Source organism: Prosopis cineraria, unplaced genomic scaffold (assembly GCF_029017545.1).
Source record: "Prosopis cineraria cultivar Desert tree isolate PC_DT_omini unplaced genomic scaffold, ASM2901754v1 PC1, whole genome shotgun sequence".
Classification (NCBI taxonomy): domain Eukaryota; kingdom Viridiplantae; phylum Streptophyta; class Magnoliopsida; order Fabales; family Fabaceae; genus Prosopis; species Prosopis cineraria.
This window is the reverse complement of record NW_026555332.1, coordinates 35,770,011-35,796,170: the sequence shown is the minus strand read 5'-3', so window position 1 is coordinate 35,796,170 and position 26,160 is coordinate 35,770,011. Positions and strand designations below refer to the sequence as shown.

The window sequence follows — 26,160 nt, the reverse complement described above, 5'->3', positions numbered from 1 at the left end:
GTAATCCAAACGCAGCCGAAGCCACGAAACAAACGTGAGTACGATGCTCACGAATAACCACCCCTCCATTCCACGTGCGTTGGCCATCGCACGGGGCTAGCATCTCCTATACACACCCTGCTAGCTAGGTATACCATGGCGCGCCAAGGGCTAACGGAACTGCCGTTAGCAACCAGTGTTCTATATAAAGTCCCTTTTTTAAAACCATTTTCAAACATGCGAGAAATTGATCACCATTCAATCAAATTTTCCTTTTCAATGTTGAACTCACATGAATCATTTTTCTGTAACAATTTGATAATTTCCAAATTGAAATCCCACAGTTAGAATTCAAACTTGCATTTATTGATTAACTAAAATGATCAATTTTGGTAAAATAATTTCATAAAATAATATAATTTAATCAACAAAATATCTCATAATCACATTGTTGTCATAAAAAGAATTTGCATAAAAATATAATATTTAAATAAAAGAGATTTTAATGAAATATCAGTTGGGACTGTATCCACTTATCTGAAAAGTTTTCAAATAAGTAACTTACTTCTAACTGGTCCTCTTCCAGTAATGCTTACTTTTTAAATCCTAGTGCCCAAGAAATACCATTGTTATTTTCTTTTGTAGATCTTATCATCATCATCAGTCTAAAATAATTCGGAAAGTAACACAGATAACTCTTAACTTTCAACATTTTTCAAACATTTCATAGACATTCTAATGACTAATATCTTTAACAAATTAGCTCTTGAATTACTAATTCATAATATTATTTCCAAACTACTCTTATTTCTAATTTCTACTTTTTGTATAGAGAATAATTCTCTTCCATAACAATTTAATTATCAATAATACAATCATCACATCTATTCCCCATCATCCACTAATATTCATCCTTTCCAGCATTTTGTTAAACATCTTATAGGCACCAATTTTTAAATTTTAATAGTAATTTCTTCCTTCAAATACCATCCCATAATTTATTCAACAATTCTACACCATCAATATAAAATTTAATCTGGCATCCCAAGTTTATTTCTTCAACAAAATCAATATAAATTTAGTTATACTCTAAGCACAAACAACATCTTCAATAGACAAAGATTTTTGCTTGGTTCAGAAAACTACTCCCTTTCTATAATCATGCACAGCAGTAACCTCACACACCAAATAATATTATCTCCACTAAAATAGACACACACACACACAGCCAGCAAAAAAAAAAGAAAAATCGATGCTTCTCACCTGGAACCAGCATGACCGAGCAGAGAAGGAGATGATCCTAGGAAAACGAACAAGGAGGAGGAAGGAAAAAGAATCTGTAACAGCATGAACGAAAGAGGAGTGAAGATGTCTATAATGAGAAACAGGGGAGGATGAACCAAGAATAGAGGAAAATGAACAGCTCTTGCTTCCTCGAACGCATGCGCAGATGAACGGAAGAAATGGAGAGTTTGTACCTCACTCACTAATACATACGTGTGCACAGAATCAAACTAGAGAGAGGACAGAATCAAGCTTCCATGGCTACCCATGAGCACTGCCACAACGCACACAAACAAAGGAGGAAGGGGAGCACAGTCGTCAGTGATAACGCAGTGGTGGAGGAAGGAGAAGATGCTATTGCACGAAGGAAGAGGGAGAGGAACGAACTCTACTCACAGCATCCAGACGACGCCAACGAGAAAGAGAAAACAAGGAATCAACAGTGAAGCTTGAACAGAGATGGAGTAGGTAGATCTTGAGTGAAATCTTTACAGCGGCGAACTCATGGTGAACTCGACACCCATGCCGGTGATCAATTGAAATGGAGGAGGTGAGAATGCGGCGGAGGTTTGATCAGAAAGTTCCCTCTCTCACCGGATTCTTGAAGATTCGAGAATGGAAAAATGAAAAAAAAATTAGGTATGCGTGTGATTTATATTCGACTTTGTTTCTATTTCTGTTTCTCTTTTTTTTTTGAAAGGCATAATAGTAATATCATATAAATCAGACAAAATAAACAAAAGCAAGAGAAAAGAATGAAGACTCCCTTTATCCACCATAAGGATTCGAACATGGGACCTAAAAATAAACATAAATAGTAGTTATCACTGAACTATTAGAATATTTTGATAAATTTATACCAAAAATAATGCAAATACTTTAACTTATCTAATTTTAGATTTTTTTATTTACATTATTTTCCTGAATCATTACAAAGATGAGATAATGATAATTCATTTTAATTAACTTCCTTTTCCAACTGTTTATTTTCTCCCTCTAATGTTAGGAAAACTAATTTATCAAAATGACAATCAGCAAATCAAGCAGTAAATAAATCTCCTGTTGATGGTTCTAAATATTTAATTATCAATAGAGATTCATATCCAACATATATTCCCATCCTTCTTTGAGGACCCATCTTAGTACGTTGTGGTAGAGCAATTAGAACATATAATGCACATCCAAAAATTCTTAGATGGGAAATATTATGTTCCTAACTAAAAACCAATTCTAAAGGGGAGCTCTAAGATAACTTGTTGGCCTGATATGAATTAATGATATTGCATGTAAAATTGCATGCCCACAAGTAGAAATTGGGAGATTCAATCACATAAGTAATGGTCATGCAATCAATTGTAAGCATTTAATTAGTAATTTTGCAAGTCCATTTTGTGTATGAACATGTGCTACATGATGTTCAACATCAATTCTAAGAGACATGCAATATTCATTAAAGGCTTGTGAAGTAAATTCATCGGCATTATTTAAATGTATTTTCTTAATAGGATAATCAAGAAAGTGTGCTCTTAATCTAATAAGTTGAGCAAGCAATCTCGCAAATGCCAAGTTATGAGAAGATAACAAGCAAACATGCAACCATTTTGTTGATGCATCAATTAAAACCATAAAGTACTTGAATAGTCTGCATGATAGGTGTATAGGCTCACAAATATCACCTTGTATGTGTTCTAGAAATGTGAGAGACTCACTTTCTATTTTTTTTATTGATGGTCGAATAATTAACTTTCCTTTAGAACATGCAGAACATGAAAAATCATGGGATTGTGGAATTTGTTGACCTTTTAATGAATGTCCACATGATTTTTCGATTATTTTTCACATCATAATTAACTCGGGATGGCCTAACCAATCATGCCAAACATTGAATTTATCACCATTTGTAAACTTTGATTTACAATAGCATATATTTCAATTGTATTAATAAATATATAATACAAGCCAGAGGAAAATGTAGGTAATTTTTCTAGAGTGCACTTTTTACCAAAAATTAAATTCATAATAATAAGATATTCTTTATTTTCTTCATTTGCTGTCTCAATATGGTATCCATTTCTGGGGATATCCTTAAAACTCAATAAATTTCTACTAGACTTAGTAGAATAAAATGCACTATCAATGTGTAATTTAGTTCCTCTAAGCAATAATATATTAGCTCTTCTAGAGCCATCAATCATCTTTATACTTCCAGATATAGTTTAAACATTGGCTTCTTGCATTACCAAAGAAGAAAAATATTTTTTATTTTTGAGTATTGTATGAGTTGTTGTACTATCAATGAGACACATATCTCCATTATTGTCGTTGTACCAATCAGATGAATACTCATTCTTCATTAAAAAACATAAAAATATATAATTAAAATATGGAGTACAAAAACTTTATTCATTGAAAAAACAATATTATAAGTAAATTCTTTATTCCAACGCAAGAAAATTAAAATGACACTTAACTATAAAATTTAACAACATCAATATTTAAGAAATTTATTTCTGAACATTTCCATCCCCAATTAGGTGATCAATTCTTCCATTAAGATCGGCAAAGAAATCAGCAACATCCAAATGAGTAACATCCATGTCACCATAATCAGAATCACCTTCTTCAGAGGCAAAATGTGTTTCTATCTTTGCCTCTTTGTTTTTACTTTTACTTTCAAGTGATTCTTGGTAAAGATCAATCAAATGTTTTGGAGTACGACAGGTACGTGGCCAGTGACCTTTACCACCACAACGGTAGCATAAATTTTTAGTATTATTATTATTATCCCTACTTATTCCTTTCTTGTGTTTCTCTTCATTGTTTGTCCACTTCTTGTCGAAAGATGTACTACCATGACCACGACCACGACCTCGTCCATGGCTATGGCCACGACCACGGCCATAACCCCAAGCTGATTCATTTGTCACTGCATTCACTTCAAGGAATGGGGTAGAACCAGTTAGACGAGATTCATGATTTTTCATCAAAAGCTCATTATTTTGTTCAGCCATAAGAAGACAAGAAATCAATTCAAATATTTTTTAAAACCTTTTTCATGATATTGCTATTGCAGGAGCACGTTGGATTCATGAAATATGGAGAATGTTTTTTCTAATATATCATCATCAATGACTTTTTTTCCACATAATTTTAGTTGAGAACTGATTCTAAAAATTGCAGAGTTATATTCACTCACAAATTTAAAATCTTGCAAACGTAAATGCATCTAATCATAACGAGCTTTTGAAAGAATTACAATTTTTTTATGGTCATACCTTTCTTTAAAATTGTTCCAAAGAACAAGAGGGTCTTTTATAGTTAAATACTCAATTTTCGACCCTTCATATAAATGGTAACAAAGAAAGATCATGGCCTTATTTTGATTGGATGCTTAATTACCATCCTTGATTGTGTCTCCAAGGCCATTGGCATCTAGATGGATTTTCACATCTAGTATCCAAGATAGATAATTTTTTTAGTAATGTCAAGAGCTACAAACTCAAGTTTCCAAAGATTCGACATATAGATACTATAATAAAAATATGATAAGAATTAGATGATATTCAAGATTAAACAAGATTAAAAGGATCAAATGTTTAGAAAATAGATCAAATCATATATGAACATAAAAATTACCTTGTAATGAGAAACTTTGCTACAAAACTTATAGATTACCAAAGCTCTCATGCTGATAACGTGTTATGAAATTAACAACTAGAAAATAAAGATATTGAGAGAAGAAATAGAGATAAGAGAATGAGAGAATTTCTTATGAATTATTATATCCTTCAATACAAATTACATGTCCTATTTATAAGCATGGTCTTACACATTAAAGGTTATACAAATGATAAAAGTAAATAAAGGGTAATCAACTCTCATGATGGTAGGAGTTTCATGGGAGGACAATCAACTCTCATAATAATGGGAGTTTCATGGGAAAAGATGAAGATGAAGAGGTGATGAAGATGGACATCCACTATCCTTGTGATATTCATAACACTCTTAATATATTTTATTAGAATTAAAAAATTTTAAAACTTATTACCTTTCTCTAAAAATTTTATAATTTTTTAGCTTTATCTCTAATAAACATGCATATTTTAACAACATATTTTTTTCTAACATTTAATGGAGGGTAAATGAAAAAATTTGTAAAAAAATTTAATAAAGTGATATATAAAAAGGACAAATTTTTTTTCTCTCTCTTACCAAAGGAGTAATTATTAAAAGGGAAAACTTAATTGTAAGTCCTTATATTTTTAACTTGTTTTGATATTAGTTCTTATATTATTTTTTGTTAGTTCAAGTCTTAAAATTTCATCTATTTGTAGTGTTAATCTCCATATTTCAAACGTAGTCATAAAGATTTAACAGGCTAACATGTATATAAATATTTAAAATTATGATCAATTGTAAAAAAAAAATGAGTTAAGAGGATCTAAAACAAGTAGTGCATTGGATAAAGTTTTAGAAGAAAGAAAACGCATAGCTAGAGTAGATAGACAAAAAAATTAATAACCATTTCATTTATACAATGTCCAATTCATCATAATTTTATCAAATAGTAACAAAATTAAATAGAGTTATATAAACATAAAATAACAAAAAGAACTAATGTTTTAAACATATAAAACTCCAGAGATTTAGAATAATAAAAATATTAAACAAATATTAAAGGGTTAATATGTAATTTAAATCTTAAATTATAGGTTCATAAGTAATTTAAACCCTGAACTTTTGAAAGATATATTTTAAAACCTTAAACAATTAAAGTTGAGTTAATTTCATCCATACTATTAAATTTAAACAAATGTCTGTCAAAATAGGGTATTATGTGCAATTGCCACCAAATGAGAGTAGGAGAGAAAGAGAGAGTGAAATTTGGTAAAAATTATAAATTAGACCTTAGTTTTTTAAAAAATTAACGAACGTTTATTAAAATTTAACAATAAGGCAAAATTGTTTTAACTTTAATATTTAGGATTTAGAAGGTATATTTTAAAATTTTATGATTTAAATTATCCCTAAACCTATAATTTAGAGTTCAAATTGTATATTAATTTGAAATTAAAAGATGCTAAAAGTAGGGATCAACAATTATATTTTCTGCCAAAGTCTAAAATCACAAACTTCTAGAAACCCTTGTAAATATATTAGACATTATTGAAAATCAAAACATCCTAAAAACAAAAACAAAAAAAAATCTAGGGCCTGTTTATTTTCTATTTTCATATTTTTTTAAAAAAACTATTTTATAATACAATTTTTAAAATTATTTTTAAAATAAAATAAAAAAATTCGTTTGATTACATCAATTAAAAAATAGTTTTAGAATTGAAAAAAATACACAGATAGTAATGATTATAAGTAATTAATTGTGGTAATTAATAATAAAAATTCATCAAAGTAATTATAATTTTCAATAATTAAATATAATGTATTTAAAGAATAAAAAAAATAAAGTAAATAAAAAATGAAAACAGCTTTGGAAAGAATTAAATGAAAAACATTTATCTAAATAATTTTTTAATTTTTATTTTAAAAATAAAAAACAAACAAGCCCTGAATATGTGAGCTCCCTTCAGAAGTTAGAACAACAACTAATGGAGGAATGATGTTTGCTCCGACGTTAACTTCTTGTCACTGTTATTTTTTAAAACTTTTTGGATGACACTGTAGTGATATTGTTATTATATCAAGTCTTCTTTGTTCTCAGATTAATTCTCAAAAGAAGTTAACATAGAATTTGAATCCTAAATCATAGATTCAGAAATAATTTGAATTCTAAACTTTTATTTGACACATTTTAAATTCTAAATAATTAAAATTTGTGCAATTTCACCCTACTATTAAATTAAAGTAAATGTTCATTATTTTTTAAAAAAATAGAGTTTAATGTGTGATTTTCATCAAATTTCACCCTCCCTTTCTTCTACCTCCTTTGAGAAAAATTGTATATTAAGCCTCATTTTTTTTAAAAAAATAACGAATGTCTACTTGAATTTGATAATGGGGCAAAATTATACCAACTTTAATTGTTTAGAGTTAGAATATATTAAATAAAAGTTTAGGATTCAAATCATCCTTAAATTTATAGTTGAAATTTCAAATTATATATTAACTATTCTGAAAAAAAGGGAGTAATTCACTGGTTATTTTGAGAAAGAAACACAGTGATCTTAGTTTGGGTCGAAACAGAGCACCTTGTTCGCCATTACTATTACTTTTTATGGATAACAAGTTTTTTATGAAATTTCAATTTATATATATATATATATATATATATTATTTTATATTGATTGATTGTGAAACAATGAAAGATTTGCTTCCAAAAATAGTAATTTCATTGTAGTTATAACAATTCAAATGTTTTGAATATGATTACTTAATTTTTATAATTTAATATTTGAATAATAATTTATTAAAAAATGAAATCCAAACTGTCGAAATCTTAGGCAAATAAAGAAAGAGAATGAGAAGAGAAGAGAATCTTGTCCTCAAAGATTAATGACCCTTGTAAATAATTAAATATTAGAAACCAATATCCAAAACGTGTTCTTAAATTATTTAACGTGTAAACTTTGTAAACAAAAATAATAATAAAATGAGAATAAAATAGTAAAATGAGAGATCATTGAATCGATAATAGCAAAGTTAATAATGTTTCTTGGCACAACAGAGTTAATCATTTAAGTATATAAAAAAGCTCAATTTATGTTTGTCATCCTTAGGGCCATGCAATTTTTCTGTGTCACTCCAATTTTTTCAGGACTATAAAAAAGAATCTACAAGCCTGATCATTGTTTCTGATACTGCCCCTTCACTCCCAAATCCACGAAACCATTTTTATTTGCTGTCCATTCCCCGAACTTAGATTTAGTGACTGTACAGACACTAAATGCCTGCATCATTTAAATTATTAAAATTTAGATTAATAATTTTAAATTCATATTCCATTTGAGGTTAATAAATGAATGAGTTTATCTAAACCATTAATATAAATTTTAATAATTCAGATAGTACAGACACTTAGTACTTATTGTCAGCGAATCCAAATTCCCATTTCATATTTTTTTTAAAGATATTTCTTGACATCTTAAGCCAAGTTTGGTATTGTAAAATCTCAAACATGGAAAAGAAATTAGTGTTGGAATCATAAAAAAAAACTAAAAAAGTGATGTTGGGTACATATTAATCTGAATTCCAAAACAAACAAAGAAAGAAAAAAATTGAATTGGATTCTTTGTACAGAGGTAAGAAATTACATAGAATTGTATTTTAAGACTCTTTTATTTTCATAAAAAACTAGTTTATTACCCGTGCAATTTTTGCAATTTTTTGTAAGTTTTAGATAAACAGACAATCAATATATATTAATTGTCATATGAATAAAAAAAATAAAAAAATGACTCCATGATCAAAAAAATATACGTAATAACCCATAATGAAGAGAAATCTATGGTGATGACATAATAGATAAATTTTAAACACAGAGATAATATGAATCCAACAAATTCTTATACTAAAAAGAGAAAGATAGACAAAAAAAAAAAATCAAAATAGAGTATGGCATCTCATGGGATAGATGGCTGCCAAACATCAGTTAAATTTATTAAAAATCTCTTTGCGTTACATTTTTTTTATGAGAACCTTGTACTACATTAGAAGTAACATTTGTGGCTTTATAATCTATATAAATAATTAATTACATTTTCAACCCTTGCCTACCTTGCACTCGAGATATAGCAATATAGTTGACCATATATAAAAACAAGTCTCAGCAAGTATAGCCCAACACTAAGCAAGCTCCAATTATGAATTTTGCTAATGGCTGTGGAAGAAGACCATAAAATAGAAAACCATCTTTTATGATAAATGGAAGTCAAGAGTCAGCAATTGACATGTCAATTCTTAAAATGTAGATATTTCTACCGTCATTTGATCTTGAATTTGTTTATACTTCCACAATATATTTTCCTATTTAGTAACAATTAGATGTGCTATGATATAGAGATATAAAGATTTATCAATATTTTTCAAAAGCATAATATAGGAGCTCCAACCTTAAGTCTAATGCATGATTTGGGAGGCTAGATATTGATATTGAGATTAGGAACTTTGTACAATATAAGTCACCTTTCAAGTCAAAATTTCCATGCATCTTACTAACACACACCATCTAAGCTTAAATACAAAACCTCCTCTTCAAGAATCATAGATAACATACATTCAATTGTGCAAGTTCACTTAAGTACTGGAGTAAAATGTCATCTAGAATGATGATCTTTGTTTCCCCATTGCTATTCACTTCAATTACCCCATCTCTTATGGAATTATGCAATGCCTATATTCTCCAAGCTTTTGAAAACATAATATGACTTAAAATATCAAAGAGGAAACATCACCTATTAAGTATTTCTTGTTGCCCTTGTGATATGTAGTCCAGAATGATGCAGTGCTTTGGTCAACACCAAGCTGATATATAACATATACTCAGCCTTCCTTCAACTCAGATGAGAACTTTGGAAGGAAAGTTCTTTTGATGACGGCATAAATACGGTCACCCTAAAATGGTCACACATATATACATACACATAAAATAATTCTCATAAGTAGCAAATGAAACAACACAATATGAAAGCCTCATTACATCAAAATTTTGTAAAATCATCTCTAAAGATTGAATCTCTCTGAGAAGATGGCAAATCGGTATTGTCCACGTGTGCACCACCAGATTGTAATCCTCCTATCGTTTCAATAGTGGCATCAAATCATGAAGCCATAATCTGCACCACACTATAGCATGAGTAAAAATTAAACAATGAATTAAAGGGGGAACAAAGAAACAGAAATAAAAAAAAATGGCACGCGATAGAATAGAATTGAATGTGATCATGACTGAATTACATTTTTCCTTTCACTGCTAAAATAATGCACTAATCGATTTAAATTGAGGCTAGCGTTTTTTTGGTCATATTTAAATCAAGGCTAATGGGAATTCATTTGATAGGGCTAATTGTAAATGTTATTGACCAATAACTTTAAAACAGTACATGCTATAAATTAGCTATAATTTTAAAGCATTAGTCATTTTCGTTGGCAAAATCATCATGTGATAATATTTTCAATAAATTTGCACATTTTGTCCATCAAATTATTATATGTGTGGATTCTATGGATTGCATTTACAAAAATAAAATATAATTGAATCTATCCCAAAAGGCTGATGGAGATATAAAAACGTTGATCATATTGTATCAAAAAAACAATTAAATTTATTTTATTGAAACAATAACTTTTTGTATATGACAACTAATTTGATCACAATTAAATATAATTTTTTCATACAGCAAGTGGGGAATGATAAAAATTATATTTTTTTTAAAAAATGTATATTTTAAAAAATATTTATCAATACCTTTCAAGCCAATTGGGCAAAACACAACCGAAACTTTATTGGCCCAACTTGCAGATTGGGTTGGGCATTGGGTAAGGTGGTGCTCAAACTGACCTTGCCCACATGCAACCATACAAATAACAAATCAAAGTTGATCAATAGATAAAGTAATTCATATGCAATATAGATTTATGATCATATCTTCAATAAATTGTGAATTTTATTTCCAAAATTAATTACATGGATGGTATGGATTTTATTATATTCAACCATAAACGTTGTTTTCCCATTCAGTTTCTATTATTAGCTTGAATTTAGTTGCTTGTTTGAGGATTCATTAATTCTTCAATGCAAAGGAAATGAATTTGTTTTGATGTGCAGTCTTGGAGAATTGATGCATTAGATTGCACCACAAAAAATGGCTTGCTAAATTGTGTCCCTAGAGAAATCTACTCAACAAAAATTCAAATCCCCATCATATCATAAACAATCTCTCAAAGGTGACCAAAAGACAAAATAATCTATATACAAAATAGACTTATGCCTTTATCTTCAAGAGTAAAAGAGAAAATTGACCCTTAAATTATAGGCTTATGATTATATCATAAGCATTTGGGACTTTAAACTTATTTTTGTGTAATATTCCTATCAAATTTTGAAAATGGTGTATTTCAGCTCCTACTATTAACAGAAGTTAATTTTAACCATTAATTAATAAAAAAAAGATAATAAAATAATCTCAAAATTTACAAAAAAAAAAAGACTAGTGAATTTCCTTGGCCATTTTCTATAATTTTGAATCCTCATATGTAGCTTTTGGATCCTTTATTGTATTTTTTGGTCTTTTTTTTAATTTTTGGCATGATTTTCTAGTCAACTAATTAATTATAAGAATTAAATTGCACCATTTTTAAAAATTATGATCCTAGACACTCCTCTACTTATAGTTTATTAAGGGTCAATTTGCTCTTTATCCTATTTTTAATAAATTACAAATTTTATTCTCAAAATTAAATGTATGGACTGGATGGATTCATCAAACACAATCATAATATACCCGTGTTTTCAAAATTAGGGATAAATTCATGATCAAATATGATGAAGTTTGTAGAGTTGGCCTTGTCAATAATCTTAAACTCCACCTTATACCTACATTGACAAAGCACATGTTTATACATTAGCTAGCAAAATGTATATAACACTCAGTCAACACATATGTTCAAGTAGTCATAATAATATTGATTTGGTTTATATGTCTAAGACAATACTTTTCACAATTGGTCACCCTTTTCAGGAAATTCAGCTCCATCGATCAGCTTTTTTTTAAACACTTATTGCAAAAGTTGTGAAATAATCATTCACACTCAATCTCAAACCTCATGATAGTAGCCTTACTATAAACAGATAGTGTCCTATAGCATTCATGCATATGTTAGTACACAAGCATTTTTGTGAATATGGAAGAGAAATAATGGGCCATGGAATAGATAATGCTCCAAGTTGTAAACTTAGTGAAATACTTATGAATTTGGCGTCTGAATTGTAGTCCTTGTGCGGATAAAATAAAGGATCCCAAGACTTAGACCAAGCACTCCCACAATTCTTTTTTTATTATTTATATTTAAAGTTACATCAAGTGAATTCACATTTTTTTAATCTTCAGAAAACACATTTGTCATAATTTGAGAGAAAAAATTACGATCCAAATATTTAGTGATAAGTGATAACAAAATACTTGACAATCACAAATGTTCCTTATTTTTTGAAAATAATTAGATCTCATTTTTGCATGAGACATGGAGAGTTGAAATTAAATAGTACCATCAATCTTTTACCATGCCCTTGCCTTGCCATATAGCTTGAGAACTTTAAAGAACTTCTTATGCTCTTCATCAATTGCTCCTCATATTTCGTGATAACATATATATGGTTTCTTGTTGAAACTAATACAAATCTAATTAACTATATATTCCAAAAATGGATAATCAAGGCTTTAAAAACCGAACTAGCTTATTCCACCATTTCAACCCTGAATCAACCTCTAGTTTGGTGTAGCATGGACCATTAAACTATGACAAGTTGATCTAGTGAACTAGTATAAATGGAAAACCAAATGGTTAGGCGCCAATTCAAACTCCATATGTCTAAAAAAAATGGAGAAACAGATGAAATTGTTGAGAGAGGGGAAGAATATCTAGAAGAGAATAAATAGATTGAAACAATAACATTAAGAAAATAAATTATTTTGAGAAAATCACTATTGTAGTTGCACTTCTTCGATCACCAAACCATTAGATTTGCTATGAAATCGAGTAAATCCAATGAAGATCATAAGATTCTATCTTAGGGAGAACTTTGACGTTGAAATAAGATAAAAGAAGTGGAGGAAGAAAACAAATTGCCTGAAGAAAATGAGGAAGGAGGAAGATGATTTGTCCATTTTTCAGCAATGTAAAGAATGCAATATGATTACCCTTCCTTCCCTCCTAACCTGATCTACCTTAATTTGATTGATTTTAATATTATGCTATTAAAGAATGGAGGAGGAGCCGAAGAGGTGATAAGCAGGATGGGATTTGGGGTTTGATTGATTTTCAATTTTTAACATTATCATAATATTAATGAATGGAGAAGAAGGTGGGAATTGATTGGGAAATGGGAAAGGTAAAAACATTACAATTTAAAGCTCAGTCAAGGTTTTTCTTGAAAAACATTCCAATTTTGAAAATTTTACAATTAAAATTTAATCAATAATTATATCAGATTAAATATAATTTTTTGATGTAGCAAATTTGAAGAACCCCACGTCAGTATGTTTTTTTTTTTAAATTTGTATAGGATAATTAATTAATGCAGCAAATCACAGCACAAATAAAGGCCAACTCAATGAAATGTTTGGATAATAATATCTTAAAATAATATTATGATATTTTTGCAAAATTAATTAGTCAATGTCTATATGAACACGAGGAGAAAAACATGAAGCTGATGTGATTTCATAATATGTTGCCACGTGTGCTTCAGAGTCCTAATTATATATATATATATATATATATATTGAAAAAACAACTTTACCCTAAGTCATATATGCCTAACCCTTAACCTCACTTCAGACGGCACAAACAAAGGTGAGAGGTAGCAAGAAGCCAACCTTGCGAGAGAGATTGAAGGAGAGAACTACGGCGAACGATCAATGTGGCCGAGGTATTGTTGTGGATTTCCCTCCCTTTTCAATTCCTATCCTGTCTTTTCTTGCTTTAATTTTCTCAGAAATGCTCCCATTTGTGCCCCCTTATGAGTCTCCTCTGATCATGCTACTGTTAGTTTCTGATGCTCTAATATGAGTTTGATGTGCTTCATAGCAAGTTCTCTGATCAATCCATGCTCTTAAACCCGTCGAGTTTCATGCTCAAGTTCTTGCCGGACCATGATTAATTGCTGTTGTATTGCTTTGTATTGAATGTGAATTCAATTTTAATGCAAACCACGACGATATATCTATCCTTCAGTTGATGGTACTGAGGCGCATGAACACGTAATGTTGGAGCTGCCTTTTGTTTTCGTAGCCCATCGTAAATTTTGAAAATTAGGTGGGAGGGGAATCATGTTCTTATCATGAAAATAATTAAAAATATATTATAGAATAAGAATTATAGAAAATGACAATAAACTCCATCTGAATTATGTAAATAATAATTTGGTCCTTTAAAATGTCATAATATTAATGAAGTCCTTAAAAACTTTTTGTCAATAACTTTTTTTTTTAAAAAGATCATTTTATCTTTATTGATAAATTATGATTTTTTGTTCAATTTTTTCAATTTTTTTTAAAAGTTTTAATTCTTTAAATAAAAGTTGTGAATAGAGTTTATTATTTTAAAAATTGTTTTCAATAAAAAAATTACACTCAATAAATTATAATTTTTTATTCAACTCTTGTGATTTATAAAATAAAAGTTGTGATTTTGGTTTATTTTTCAATGACAGAAATTATATTTAATAAATTATAATTTTTCATTCAACTTTTACGATTTACAAAATAAAAGTTATGATTATTTAAATAAAAATTATGATTGTGTTTTATTATTTTCAGTAAGAGTAAAATAATCTTTTTTAAAATAAAGTTATTGATGAAAAGGTCTCTAGAGACTTCATTAATATTATAGCATTTTGAGAGATCAAATTATTATTTACATAATTCAATGAGATCTTATTATCATTTTTTTTAAGAATTATAACAAAGTATTTGAGAAAATTCTGAGGAAGGAGGAATCGGGACTTCGGCAAGCTTAATAAATTCTCAGGACATGGAGAAGCATTACGCAAAGGTATAACAAATGATAGTCAAATACTTCGGCAGTAAATTTTCTTGTTCTCAATCGTATCTCGTCAATTCGTTTGATTAGTTGGGAGGTTTTCTTTTTTCTTTTTAATAATTTTTCATTAAGGGAAAAACATTCTTTTTAATTAATTTTAAAATTCTAGAGTTTTTTTTTTATAGAAGAAATCATTGCGGTTTTATTATATTTATTATATGAGGTACTATCTAAATCTATATCTAATATAAAGGGGTAAAAAAAATAAAAAACTAAAATAGAGCTTCATTCTTGTATGGGCTGTAGAGGCCCAGGCAAGGAAATGGGCCAGAAAGGCCTCTCCAGTGGTGAATAGAATTGTAAGCCTGCTTTGAACATAAGAAATGATGATATAAGAGAAAATGTAGCAACTTGGAAATTTTTAATATATATATATATATATATATATAATCATTCACCTTCAATATTTGTCCAGAAAGAGGGTTCACATTTTAAATTAGTGCTTTAAATTTTACCTGATATTTCATTTATTTAATGTCTAATTGTTAATTTATAACAGTAATTTTTATTTAGAGTTAATTCATCTTAATAATAAAATATAAAAATATCTATTCACAAAATATACAAGAATTGTAAATTTTTTTAAATAAATAAAATACTTTTTAAAAGATAATATTGATTATTATAAAATAATTAATTAATAATTTTTTAAATTTTATTTAATCATCTTTTGAAAAGAAGAGTAGAATCGCGAAAGTAGACAACCTACCTTCTTTTTTTTTTTTTTTGGGACAAAACTTACTTTTCAATTGAGAAATTATTCTGCTTTGTGAGAGATCGATGCCATCGACGGCATCTCTTCTCCGGCGTCGGCCGAGTGTGAGCGAGCAATTGCTCTGGTTGTGCGTCTTAGTGTTAGTAGGGGTCAGGTTGTGTGGGTTTGCTGGTGATGGCGGCGATCTATTAAAATGTAGGATCGATGGTTCGGAGGATGATTGCATTTGGCGGAATCAGAATAGGACGTCGATATTGTCCGGATTTCAAACGGAGAACTTCATATAGGCAAACGATCTCAGATGGGTGCCACCGGGAACTATGAAGATGTTGGGCGATTTAAAGCTGGGAAGTATGAAATCTATGGCAGAAAGGGGGTTTTGAACGATGAGGTGGTGGTGGTGAAATCATGCTTCTCACAGGACATTAAGAAGACGATGGAAGGGTTAATGAAGCCAAGGATTGAGAGCTTAAGGATGGAGGATTTGGTTATGGCTTTCGAGATGCCAGCGACCCAATTCAATACAACTTATGGATCCTCCTCAATGCGGCTGCAGGTACATGTAGAAGTGATGATTTCTACTATTTGTTTTAGTAAACTCTCCCTCTTTTGCATGGAAATTGGGTTCCTTAAAAAATTTTCAGGACAATGTTATTAATTATTTTCTTTATTTTGGGGACTTGATGGCCGTGGATGAACTTTGGAGAGATTTTGTGGTAAGCTTAATTTGAATCAATGGAGGATGGGTTTTCTTTATCTGGTCTGGTATAAAATGGGATTTGATCGATATTTTTGGAACCATCTATGGATCTCTGGTATAGCCTTCACGAATCAATCACCCGAAGAGAAGTCTGCGCTGCTGGAGGGCATTAACCAGGTTTGGAAATCGTTTTGGATTCAGCATTAGTGGCCAGTCCAGTCTATTAGCGTAGAGCGATTTACTTTGATCTGATCTAACAAAAAGTTTTCAAATCCCTGATGCATCGGAAATAAAGAAATTTCTGGTCCAGTCAACTGAATAGTTCTGGTTTTTTTTTTCTTGCCTTTTCAAGTAGAAATTCCTGTAGAAAGATATTTTTCTCTTTTTATTTTTTTTTCCTCTGAGTTTATTATATTTTTATTTCACCTTTCTGTTTTATCTTTATATTTTTTCCTACTTGTTCTCAAATGGTTCTGAGGCTTTATAGTTTATATTGATCTTCTTACGTCACATTCTGATTCAACGATGCACTGTATAAACTTAATTATCAGTTGCCTAATGCAAGGTGCAAAGATAGATGTTGGTGATTGCTTTGCAGCCTTAATGTGTTTGGTTTACGAGTATCGCTGATAAATTCCTATCCAGTTTGGTTTTAACCCTTAAAGTGAATCAGTTGCGGAAGAATCTTATAATTACAAATCGAGAGGTTATTTAGAGTTGGACTTGATAGGAGAATCTTATCATAACAAATGTATGGTACATATGACAAACATGGTTGTGCCAAAATAAAGTGCATCGTAATTTATTTATTTATTTATTTTTTTGGGCCTAAAGGCTAAAGCACATCATTACATATTTTCAAAAGATACTATATGTGGGTTTATTAACAAGTTAAAATCTATTGTGTATCTCAGTTGCCAATTGAATAAATATCGTTCTTTCATTTTCTGTTTATATTCCATTTGTAGTATTTGGGAAATTTGTTTTAGCAAATATCTGAAATTCAGAAATTTACATGAACCTTGCGAGCTAAGCTGTCTTAATTTTTTTTTGTTTTTTGTGAATGAATGCTTTGTGTTTGTTTAGAACAACGCATGTGCTTTCTAGAGAAATGACAGGCCTTTGATTTGAAAAAGATATCCTTGCTCTGGTATTGGAACTTGTTTCTATAATGCACTCCTACTAGGCTTAGTGACATTTGTATCATTTGAAGCAGTGTTCAAATGTAACAATAGGGGTATGCTTTTCCAGTTTTCCTTTTCAAATTTAGACTCTTTGTCTTTGCGGTGCTCACAGCCCCCTTACTTGCATGCTGTGTGTGTGTGTGTGTGTCTTTTGTTGGCAAAATTTCTTCTGTGTGCACCTTTGAAAAGCTTGAAGTCCACTACATCATTCATTGCTTATTATGAATGCTTATATATAAATGAGTGATAATTGAGATTGATTCGGAGCCTTGAACATGAAATACAACGCCGCCTTATGTTTGGTTACATTAGTATATTTGGCCTACTAGACAAATGGTAGTATTTTGATTTAAAAGAGATGTCCTTGCTTTGGCATTTGACCACGAACTTTTAATGCACTCCTACAAGGTTCAAGGACAATTATATGATTTGATACCTAATCTAATTGTGCTTAAATATACTTAAAGGAGTTCCACTTTTGCTTTTCAACTTAAACTCTTCATGTCATTGATGCATTGTAGCCCTCTCACATATTTGCTAAATATATCTTGGTTTGACAGATTTCTTTTATAAGCACACTTGTAAAGATTCATGATCATTGCATCATTTGATGCTTGATTTGGATTCCCTTGTTATATTGTAAGAAAAATGGGATTGATTAAGATGCTTGAATGTGACATGCAAAGGTGTGTAGCTTTTCTTACATGCTTGTCTTTAGACCATTCAAAATATCATATATTGCTTATCTAGAAATATTAATATTTTGATTGAAAATAGTTGTCCTTGGTTTGGTATTCTAATTTTATATATGCAATGCACTTCTATGAGGCTCATTGATGTTTGTATCATTTGTTGCCTAATCTAAATGTGCATAAATGTAATCATAGAGGGTCTACTTTTTCTCTTCAGCTTAGACTATCTGTGTCTTTGCTGCTTGTAAACCCCTTACATGTATGGTTTGTATGTATATCCTTCAGTGGTAAATTTCTTCTGTATGCACTTTGGGAAAGCTTGATGCCCACAACATCATTCATTGTGTATTATGAATCATATATAAATGCAGGATAATTGAGATTGATTTGGAGCCTTGAATAGGAAATACAAAGTTGCCTTGTGCTTTTTACAAGTGGTGGTATTTTGATTTAAAAATGATGTCCTTACTATGCCATTTTTTTTACTTATGGACCTTTAATGCACTGCGATAAGGCTCAATGAAATTTGTATGATTTGATGCCAATATAAATGTGCATAAATATATTTAATGGGATTCTACTTTCTCTTTTTAGCTTAGACTCTCCATGTCTTTTTGGCATTGTAGTCCTCTCAAATTTTTTGCTAAATATATTTTTATTTGACAATATTTCTTGGAAGTATACTTTCAAAGATTATTTATCATTGCATCATTCAATGCTTGATTTGGTTGCCTTGGTTTGATTGTGCGAAAAGTGGGATTGATTAAGAGGCTCGAATATGACAAGTTATCTTATAAGCACACTTTCAAAGATTGATGTTCGATGCATCTTTTGATGCTTGACTTGATTGCTCTTATTCGATTGTGGGAAAAGTGGGATTGTTTTAGAGACTTGAATATGACAAATTTCTCTTCTAAGCACACTTACAAAGATTGATGATCGATGCATCATTTGATACTTGATTTGGTTGCTCTTATTTGACTGTGGGAAAGTGGGGATTTATTAAGAGGCTTCAGTGTGACAAGTTTCTCTTTTATTTACACATGAAAAGATTGATAATTGTCGCATCATTTGATGCTTGATTTGCTTGGCCTCGTCTGATTGTGAGAAAAGTGGGTTTGGTCATATGTTTTCGGACCCTTCGGAATATCATGTGGTTATCTAAAAATTGTAATATTTTTATTTAAAATTTATGGCCTTCATTTGGTATTCTAATTTATATATGCAATGCAGTTCTACGAGGCTCAATGACGTTTGTATCATCTGTTGCCTAATCTGAATGTGTATAAATGTAATCATAGGGGTCTACCTTTCCTGTTAACCTTAGACTTAGTGTCTTTGTAAACCCCTTACATGTATGGTTTGTATATGCATGTCCTTCAACGGCAAATTTGTTTTATGTGCACTTTTGAAAAGCTTGATGCTCACAACATCTTTCATTACGAATTATTAATGCTCATATTTAAATGTGGATAATTGAGAATGATTTGGTGCCTTGAATAAGAAATTAAAAGTTGCCTTGTGTTTCGGCCTTCTATACAAATGGTTGTATTTTGATTTATGATGACCTTACTTTGTCATTTTTCATTATGGACCTTTAATGCACTCCAAATAAAGCTCATCAAAATTTATATGATTTGATGCCAAATATAAATGTGCATAAATATATTTAATGGGATTCTACTTTCATTTTTTTTGGCTTAGATTCTCCTCATCTTTTTTGCATTGTAGTCCTCTCAAATTTTTGCTAAATATATTTTTTATGTGACAAATATTTCGGAAGCATACTCACAAAGATTATTTATCGTTGCATCATTTGATGCTTGATTTTGTTGCCTGGTCTGATATTGGGAAAAGTGGGATTGATTAAGAGGCTCGAATATGGCAAAGTTTTTTATAAGCACACTTTCAAAGATTGATGTTTGATGCATCTTTTGATGCTTTATTTTGTTGCCCTTATTTGATTGTGGGAAAAGTGGGATTGATCAAGAGGCTTGAATTTGAAAAATTTCTCTTATAAGCACACTTGCAAAGATCAATGATCGATGCATCATTTTATGCTTGATTTGGTTGACCTTATTCGATGTGGGGAAGTGGGGATTTATTAGGAGGCTTCATTATAACAAGTCTCTCTCTCTCTCTCTCTCTCTCTCTCTGTTTTTTTGATTGTAATGACAAGTTTCTCTTTTATTCACACATGAAGAGATTGATGCTTGTCTTCAGGCCCTTTGGAATATCATGTGGCTTATTTAAAAATTGTAATATTTTGATTTAAAATTTATGTCCTTGAAGTGGTATTCTAATTTATATATGCAGTGCACTCCTACGAGGCTCAATGGTGTTTGTATCATTTGTTGCCTAATCTGAATGTGCATAAATGTAATCATAGGGGGTCTACTGTTTCTCTTCAGCTTAGACTTTCCATGTCTTTGTTGCTTGTAACCCCCTTACATGTATGGCTTGTTTATATATGTCCTTCAATGGCAAATTTGTTTTGTGTGCGCTTTTGAAAAGCTTGATGCCCACAATATCATTCGTTACGTATTATTAATGCTCATATATAAATGCAGGATAATTGAGACTAATTTGAACCCTTGAACAAGAAATCAAAGTTGCTTTGTGTTTTTTGACATTTGTGTTTTTGGCCTACTATACAAACGATGGTATTTTGATTTAAAAATGATGTCCTTACGTTTTCATATTTCATTTTGGACCTTCAATGTTCTACAATAAGGCTCAATGAAATTTTTATGATTTGATGCCAAATATAAATCTGCATGAATATATTTAATGGAATTCTACTTTCTCTTTTTAGCTTGGATTCTCCATGTCCTTTTTACATTGCAGTCCTCTCAAATTTTACTAAATATATTTTTATTTGACAAATATTTCTTGGAAGCATACTAGCAAAGTTTTTTTTTCGTTATGTCATTTAATGCTTGATTTGGTTGCCCTTGTCCAGTTGTGGGAAAAGTGGATATAGAGTGGAATATTATGAGGTTCTCGTATAAGCACACTTTCAATGATTGATGATTGAAGCATCATTTGATGCTTGATTTGGTTGCCTTTATTTGATTGTGCGAAAAGTGGGATTGATCAAGAGGCTTGAAGATGACAAATTTCTCTTTTGAGCACACTTGCAAAGATCGATGATCAATGTATCATTTGATGCTTGATTTGGTTGCCCTTATTTGATTGTGGGAAAGTGGGGATTTATTAGGATGCTTCAATATGACATGTTTCTTATTTATTCACACATGAAAAGATTGGTTATTGTTGCATCATTTGATGCTTGATTTGATTGCACTTGTCTGACTATGAGAAAGGAGGGACTGATTATGATGCTTGAATATGACATGCAAATTTATGTAGTTTTTGTTTCATGCTTGTCTTTGGACCCTCCGAAATATCATACGTGGCTTATCTATAAATTGTAATATTTTGATTTTAAATTTATGTCCTTTATTTGGTATTCTAATTTATATATACAATGTACTCCTACAAGGCTCATTGACGTTTGCATCATTTGTTGCCTAATCTTAATGTGCATAAATGTAATCATTTGGGGGGTCTACTTTTCCTCTTAAGCTTAAACTCTCCATGTCTTTGTTAGTTGTAACACCCTTACATGATTGGGGTGCGTGTGTTTCCTTCGCTGGCAAATTTCCTCTGTATGCATTTTTGAAAAGCTTTGATGCCCATGGCATCATTCATTGTGTAGCATGAATGCTCATATATAAATTCAGGATAATTGAGGCTTGAAATGGAAATACAAAGGTGCCTTATTTTTTCTGACATTCATGTTTTTGGCTTACTGTACAATGGTGGTATTTTGATTTAAAAATGATGTCCTTACGTTGTCATATTTTTTTATGGACGTTCAATGCACTTCAATTAGGCTCAGTGATAATTATATGATTTGATGCTAAATATAAATGTGCATAAATACATTTAATGGTATTCTACTTTTTCTTATCAGCTTAGACTCTTCATGTCTTTGTTGCATGATTGCATTGCAGTTGTCTCAAATATTTGCTAACCATATTTTTATTTGACAATTTTGTTTTTTGAAGCATACTTGCAAAGATTATTGATCATTGCATCATTTGGTTCTTGATTTGGTTTCCCTTGTCTGATTTTTTGGGAAAAGTGGGATTGATTAAGAGGTTTGAATATGATAAATTTTTCTTATAAGCACACTTGTGAAGGTTGATGATCGATGCATCATTTGATATTTGATTTGGTCAATTGTTGGAAAAGTGAGAATTGATTAAGAGGCTTGAATATGACAAGTTTCTTTTTAAACCACACTTGAAAAGATTGATTGAATGTAACATGCAAAAGTGTAGTTTTTCTTACATGCTTGTCTTTGGACCGTTCAAAATATCATATGTTGCTTATCTAGAAAATATCAATATTTTGATTGAAAATAGTTTTCCTTATTTGATATTCAAATTTATGTTTGCAATGCAATCCTATGAAGCTCACTGACTTTTGTTTCTTTTGTAGCCTAATCTAAATGTGCATAAATGTAATCGTAGGGGGTCTACTTTTTCTCTTCAGCTTAGACTTTGTGTCTCTGTTGCTTGTGACCTGTATGGTTTGTTAATGCATGTCCTTCAGTGGCAAATTTCTTCTGTGTGAACTTTTGAAAAGCTTGATGTCAACAGCATCATTCGTTGGGTATTATGAATGCTCATATGTAAATGCAGGATAATTGAGACTGATTTGGAGCTTTGAACATGAAATATGTCTTGTGTTTTCTCACTTCGTATATTTTTCCTACTAGACAAATGGTCGTATTTTGATTTAAAATTGATATCCTTTTACATTTGACTGCAGACCTTTAATGCACTTATATGTGGTTCGGTAATGATTATATGACTTGTTCCTCAATCTAAATGTTCATAAATATTTTTATTTAATGTGGTTCTACTTTTGCTTTCTGCTTAAACTCTACTAGTCTTTGTTGCATTGTATCTCTCTCACATATTTGATTTTGTAAAACATTTTTATTTGACAAATTTCTATTGTAAGCACAGTTGTAAGGATTGATGATGGTTGCATCATTTGATGCTTTATTTGGTTGCCCTTGCCCATTTTTGGGAAAGGTGAGATTGATTAAGATGATTGAACATGACATGCCAATGTTCCCTAATTTTTCTTACGTGGATCTCTTTGGACCCTTTGGAATCTCATATATGGCTTATGTAATAATTTTTTTGGTATTCGAATTTATATATTAATATACTTCTACAAGGCATAGTGATGTTTGTAACATTTGATGCATAATCTGTATGTACATAAATGTAATTATAAGGGTTCACTTTTCCTCTTCAGCATAGACTCTCTGAGTCTTTGCTACTCATAGCTGATAGCTCCCATACTAACGTGCTACATATATGTCCTTCGTAGGCTAATTTCTTCTTTATGCACCTTTGAGAAGCTTTTTTTCCACAAATCATTTGTTACTTTTTATGAATGTTCATATATAAGTGCAGGATAGTTGAGACTGATTCGGAGCCTTGATTATTGAATAGAAAGCTGCCTTGTGTTTTGCTACATTAGTATATTTTGCTTGCAAGACAAATGATAGTATTTTGATTTAAAATTGATGTCCTTGCTTTGGCATTTCACCATAGGACCTTTAATGAACTCTCACGAGGTTCATTGACTATTATATGATTTGATGCTTAATCTAAATATGCATAAATATATTGAAAGTGACTTTACTTTTGCGTTTCAGTTTAATCTGTCTTTTTTTGCTTGTACTCCTTTCATATTTTTTCTAAATGTATCCTTATTTGACAAGTTCTTTTTGTAAGCACACTTGCAAAGATTGATGATCATTATATCATTTGATGTTTGATTTTGATGCCCTTGTCTGATTGTGAGAAAATTTTGATTGAACAAGAGGTCTGAACTTGACAGCAAGGTTATCTTAATTTTCATTGCGTGCATGTTTTCAAATCCTTCAAAATAGCAGATGTGATTTATTTTAGAAATGTCATGTATATCCTTATTTTACATGTTGCTCTTGTAAGCACACTTGCGAAGATTTATGATCAGTCTCATTCGATCCATGATCTGGATGCATTGTTTTATTGTGGGAAAATTGAAATTGATTAAGAGGTTTAAACTTGATACATGCAAACTGCCTTAATTTTCATCACATGCATGTCTTCATATCCTTCAAAAATGTTGCATATGCCGCTTATCTCAGAATTGACAATATTTTGATGATTTCCTTGCTTTGGTATTTGAATTTGTATATGCAATGAATTCCTCCTTTTCCTTTTCAGTTTGGACTTTCATGTGCTGTTTGTAGCCCCTTTACATGAGTGTCTTGGCAAATTGCTCATGTTTGCACACTTGTACAGCTTGATAACTATTGCATCGTTTTTTCGTTATTTTGAATGCTTGTATACAAAGATGAGAAAATTTTGACAAATTTGGAGCCATGAACTTGAAATACAAAGGTACGTTGTGTTAAAAATGATATATTTGGCCTACTAGATAAATTGTACTCCTACTCTTTTGATGCTTAGTTTGATTTGGTGGCATTTAGAATGTACTCCTACTCTTACGCTAAATATATTTGTTTGGCAAGTTTTTATTGTAAGCATTCGCACAAAGCTTGTTGACAAATGATGCTTAATTTGAGTTTCTATATGCGAATTTGAGAAATTGAGGATTGATTTGGTGTCTTGAAGTTGGCATGCAAAGCTGCTGTTGCCGTATCTTCCCATTCCATGCCATGCATTGTGTCAAAATGGTACATATGGTTTACTAGCAAAATCACTCTTTTGATTTGAAAACCGTGTCTTTGCTTTTTATTTGATGGCTCATAAATCATGTCTTTGATTTTTAAATGTGCATAATTATATTTATTAGGGTGTATTATACCCTTCGGCTATTGCATTTCTTGCTTGAACTGAATTCCTATATGTAAATATTTCAGAAGTTGGGATTGATTTGGAGCTTGAACTTGACATGCTAAGCTGCCATTACTTCCTGTTGATCCGTATTTACGTTTTTACCTCGAAAAATTTGTATGGATTGGAAATATATGATCCATTAAAATACCATAAATTGCTTATTAGAAATTACAATATATTGACCAATGAATGTGTAGCTCAACTGGTAATGGGTTGGATTGTGTTAACTGATGGTCTAAAATTCGAGTTTTGGGTATTCAGTTGTGTTAAATATTTGTTGAGAGTTTTGTCACCATTATATTCTGCCCGACTAGGCCTGTACAATATACTGATTTGAAATAGGTGTGTTGGCTTTGGTATTTGAAGCATTTGCAATCAGCTCTCCCTATATATATATATATATATATAATATCATCAACTCTTTACATCCCCCTTCACTCCTCTTCCTTTTCTAACCATAAGATTACCATTTAGTCTCTATTACTATCTATCTTTTTATTGTGTTTACTATAATTTTAAATTGTTCAAATTAAATTTTAACAGTTTGATTTTAATTCTTGACCTTTTTTTTTATAGTTTAACATTTTAGTAATAATTTTGTATGAGATCAAATTTAAACCATCCATATTTAGATTTAATAGTATGGAAGAAAGAGGAAGAGGATATAATCACCTCTCGTATCTTCAAGTTCCTTTTCCATTATGTTGTAGTCTGATGGGAGAGCAACCTCCCCACAAATACAATCACACATCCCCGCACATAATTGTATATAATTTTTTTTTTTCGTGATGATATTATTTATCCTTTTAATCATGATTTAAAACGTGCAATCTCAAATCTTATAAAATAATTCCTTCGGTGTTGTGTTTAGATTAATGAGAATGTTGATTTG

At 30.5% G+C, this 26,160-nt stretch overlaps 2 protein-coding genes across 3 annotated transcripts; one reads left to right on the top strand and one right to left on the bottom strand.

Annotated features, from left to right (window-relative positions):
- Window positions 1–3,767: 3,767 nt before the first annotated feature.
- On the bottom strand, window positions 3,768–4,274 carry LOC129293067 (uncharacterized). The gene has a single exon (XM_054930902.1). It carries the CDS (start codon window positions 4,272–4,274, stop codon window positions 3,768–3,770), a length of 507 nt encoding a protein of 168 aa, XP_054786877.1.
- Window positions 4,275–15,749: 11,475 nt separating this feature from the next.
- On the top strand, window positions 15,750–25,553 carry LOC129318271 (uncharacterized). 2 transcript variants are annotated; one of them, XM_054962980.1, is made up of 3 exons: window positions 15,750–16,310; window positions 16,461–16,631; window positions 25,292–25,553. In XM_054962980.1, exons 1-3 carry the CDS (start codon window positions 16,056–16,058, stop codon window positions 25,328–25,330), a joined length of 465 nt encoding a protein of 154 aa, XP_054818955.1. In that variant the 5' UTR covers window positions 15,750–16,055; the 3' UTR covers window positions 25,331–25,553. The 2 variants fall into 2 exon arrangements, with proteins under 2 accessions (XP_054818955.1, XP_054818965.1); XM_054962990.1 differs by lacking the exon at window positions 16,461–16,631.
- The last annotated feature ends 607 nt before the right edge of the window (window positions 25,554–26,160 follow it).